General features: G+C 33.4%; 1 protein-coding gene across 6 annotated transcripts; it reads right to left on the minus strand.

The window, feature by feature from the left end:
• Positions 1–1,605: 1,605 nt before the first annotated feature.
• Positions 1,606–3,300, minus strand: LOC105108416 (uncharacterized). Of its 6 annotated transcripts, XM_011002717.1 has the most exons (4): positions 2,992–3,300; positions 2,377–2,516; positions 2,108–2,193; positions 1,606–1,801 (listed from the first exon to the last, which is right to left on the minus strand). In XM_011002717.1, exons 1-3 carry the CDS (start codon positions 3,214–3,216, stop codon positions 2,133–2,135), a joined length of 426 nt encoding a protein of 141 aa, XP_011001019.1. In that variant the 5' UTR covers positions 3,217–3,300; the 3' UTR covers positions 1,606–1,801; positions 2,108–2,132. The 6 variants fall into 6 exon arrangements, 5 of the variants coding, with proteins under 5 accessions (XP_011001019.1, XP_011001022.1, XP_011001021.1 ...); XM_011002720.1 differs by lacking the exon at positions 2,108–2,193 and having other exon boundaries at positions 2,377–2,496; XM_011002719.1 differs by lacking the exon at positions 2,108–2,193.
• Positions 3,301–3,726: the final 426 nt, after the last annotated feature.

Raw genomic sequence — 3,726 nt, forward strand, 5'->3', positions numbered from 1 at the left:
ATGAGGAGGAAGAAAAGGAAAAAGCTAACCTGGCAATGGTGTTGAAATGTTCTCTTTTATTTTATTTTTTTGTTTTTCCTCTCTTTCCTTCTTTTTTTTTCCTCTCTTTTTCATCATCCATTCCCTCTTTCACCATGAGGTGAGGGAGTATTTATAAGGAAAAAAAGAAGAAGAAAAGAGTCACCTTACCCTAATCCAATTGAGCTAAAGAGGTAGGGTGGCTGAGTGGCTAATAGGTAGCTGCTGATAGGGCTTGTCCTCTTTTTTTTTTTTTAATGGTAGGCCATAGGTGTGGGTTGTGTCGGTATTTTTTGGATAAGTAAGAGACAAATGAAGAGAGACACTAGAAGGAGAAAAACAACTTTTTCCCCTTACCTGTAGTATATCCAGCAAAAAAAGACAATCTACAATATCATCAAAATGATGGCATTTTAAGCTTTTTTTTTTTTTAATTAACAGTGAATGAAACAACATCATTTTATAGAAAACATGTTGTTTCATTTAAAAGAAAAAGGTGTCAAAATCCAAATGTGTCTATTTCTAAATAAGTCCTTTATTTATAATTTTTTCAATCATGTCCTCAATTGAGATTTTGATTCAAGAATCAATTTTATTGCATGCCTGTCAAATCCAAATGTCAGCCCTGAATTTGGCTATCTTTTTTATTTTAGTTTTTTGTTTTGAATTTGTGCATTTTGACCCATAATTGATCAACAAACTCTCAATTTTTTCAATTTGGCTTTTGATTCGGTCAATTTCAGCCCCTATATTTATGTATCTTTTCCAATTTGGTCCTTGATTTTGGATTTCTATGATTAAGTTTCTAATTGTCTATCAAACTTGAATCTTATGTAATTAAACACATGATTTGACTAAATTAACTCTTAAAAATTATAATTCGACCCCCAAATATTAATTTCTTCCAATTAAAATCTAAATTGACTTAAAATTTAATTTTTCTTGCAATCAAACCCTTCATAAACTCAATTAATCTTTTAACAAAATCTAATTGAGTTCTTAAACATTTGATTTTGGACTTTTCTTTGTCAATAAAACTTTCATCAGTCAAAAGTATATTGTCAAATTTCAATTTTTATATTTTTTAACTTCCTCAACCAATCTTTGATTATTTTTTAAGCGCCTCTGTGTGCTCTTCTCACTGCTATATTTTTTTTCTTTTAATAATTTATTTTTATTTTTATTTTTTTATAGGAATCTAAAAATGGATAACAACATCAGCATAGTTGAAATGAGGCCTTTTCTTAAAACACCCTTCTAACATATGCCTTGTAGAGTTTGTAGAATTGAGCTCATCACATTTTGATCCAAGGCAATATTGCACCAGAAGGAAGTCGATACGTCTGGAATTTCCAGTCATGTTTACCGAATTTGAGAAGGTAGATGCATATGATCAGATGCTAATGTCTTAAAACATACATTTGGCTAGACAGATTGATGACTAATGTAATTGATCAAGATTTCACCACTTTAAGACACATCAATTTCAATCTGGACATAGTTGATCGTGCAGCATGGAAAAAAGAATGCACCTTATCAGGACTAGGCCAGTTTCAGAAATCTGGTCCATCCTTATCCAAGTATCATTGTCAAGAAAATAAATGTGAAATGGTCTGCTGCGTATCAGACCATTTGGAAGGACAACATTTATGTCATTCTCCTCTAAGAAAGACAGTCCAATTAGTTTCTGTTAAGAAAAGCTACCTTACAAATAGCACAGAAGCTCCCAAGAGGCCAAATGTTGGAGACGATAAGCTGATTATACAATCAGGAACAGCAATGCCTGTAATGGAGTAGTACAGCCAGAGGAATGTAATGGAAACATCACAATTTCAACATAAAAACATGGAACTTCAGGAAAAAAATCACCACAACCATGAAGTTTTTTCCATGACAGATTACACAATCAACAAGGTAAACCTAGATGGACTGTCTATTCAATGGATAAGGTATATATAAATGTCATACGAATGTTGCTTTGTTTGAATTCTCTCATATGAATAGATATACAGTATAGAAACTAAGTAAAAGAATAAACAAACAGCAGCAGAAAAATGCTTGGCATCTCCATAGCCAAGTAGTAATGTACCTTGACTATTTGACATGGTAATGTCTCAAAAACTTCTTGTTGCATAGGGTTTAGAGAATTGAAGATCTGGTTGGTGCCCAAGCTTCCTGATCAGAGTAGTGTGGAGGAGGTAGCTATCATGCAACCATTATGAGCAGTAGTGTGCTATATAAAATGCAGTTTGAGGCTTATTTCTAATTCCTAATATCGTAGATCAAAATCAACAGAGATGGTGAGGTTGATTTAATTACATTCTACTTTGTTCTGCAGTTAGTAACTGATCAACTCACCTGCCCTGCCTGGCGATGCTGAGATTCCAATATTCTGCAGAACAGTTGGGTAGGAACTGCACAGCCAACATCAAGGATGATCTTTCCTTTAGCAAGCTGAAAGGTTGGAGACCAAGGTTCCTAGTATATTCCATGCAGCCCTAATAATCATACATGAAGATAAAGAAGTTCTTGTCATTCAAATAATCAAGACAGTTTACGATAATATAATTGATGCATGCGGAAGCACAAAAACGATATTAGCAAGGATAGAAAGACAGAGTAATGGCTGAAATAGGGTTATCAAAGCAGAACTTCAAGTCGTAATTTTATTTCTGAACTGAAGTCTGATAAGTGCTGGAGAAAAATCAAGAAAAAATAACAAAATTGACTCCAACAATATCTTTAAAGTACAATTTGAGGGTCTTTGGAAATTTGGCTAGTTATAGCAAGCCACATCTATTGTAGAATTAAGTTTATAGAATCACCTAAAAAAATTTAAATTTACAATCAGATAAAAAATTACTTACGGTCTTTTATTGCTAGTATGTTAGAACCGGACATCACTTTCCGATGTACATAACCCAGCAAGAAACTATAGTTTAGCGGCAGAACAAGAAGTTTCGTAGGTACAACCTCAGCCTTAATGTCGCTTTGAAGCTCCTCTTTGTGCTCCTCAAATGTTACAGGAAAAGCAGCTAGAGTTCCATCTTCCACCACCAAAATTCCACTCTTCTTCATCATAACAGACACGTGAGATCCACCTAGATTCACGACAGACAAGTACAGCTCCAGTGAATTCATCCAGCGCATCAGCCAAGGCGTCCATCTTCGGCATATCCAAATGATAGGCCGGTTCATCCATTAACCGAATATGGGGCCTCTGAGATCGAAAACCAAACCTATGATATCTCCGATGACACAAAAGCTCATATTGTTAACCAAGTAGATTTTATCGATGGAGCTATAATTTTATGAATGATCGACAGGATATCATCATAGTTATCAACTTTGGAAAAAGACATGAAGTATTGGATTTTTGTTCAACTTGTGAGTTACGGGATCAACTAGGATCTATTACTTTAGTAAAAACAGTGTTTTTTTGTTTGTTTGTTTTTGTTAAGTATTGAAATTAACACGATTATATTTGGACCATGTTTTACCGAGTTATTAAATTACAAAAAACATGACTGAGCCAGTTAGATTTCACTTAAATCAATTTTTTTTTTTAAATTCAATTTAAAACCTAAAGTAAATTAAATTCTGAACCTTAAATTTTTTGAATTATCCTCAAAGATGAAACCAGGTTTAATAACTAAGCTTTCAATTCATCCAAAGAAAAGTAAAGTGCACTGTATTGCATAATCAACA

This window comes from Populus euphratica, unplaced genomic scaffold, assembly GCF_000495115.2.
Source record: "Populus euphratica unplaced genomic scaffold, PopEup_1.0 scaffold187.1, whole genome shotgun sequence".
In the NCBI taxonomy this organism is placed as follows: domain Eukaryota; kingdom Viridiplantae; phylum Streptophyta; class Magnoliopsida; order Malpighiales; family Salicaceae; genus Populus; species Populus euphratica.

Bases quoted from the DNA above. Each gene is read 5' to 3' on its own strand.
- LOC105108416 (XM_011002717.1), bottom strand. From the start codon at position 3,216: ATGAACCGGCCTATCATTTGGATATGCCGAAGATGGACGCCTTGGCTG. The intron at 2,517-2,991 runs GTTGTACCTACG...TATGATTATTAG, and splicing joins AAAGCGACATTAAGGCTGAG to GGCTGCATGGAATATACTAG. The intron at 2,194-2,376 runs GTGAGTTGATCA...TACTCTGATCAG, and splicing joins AGCATCGCCAGGCAGGGCAG to GAAGCTTGGGCACCAACCAG.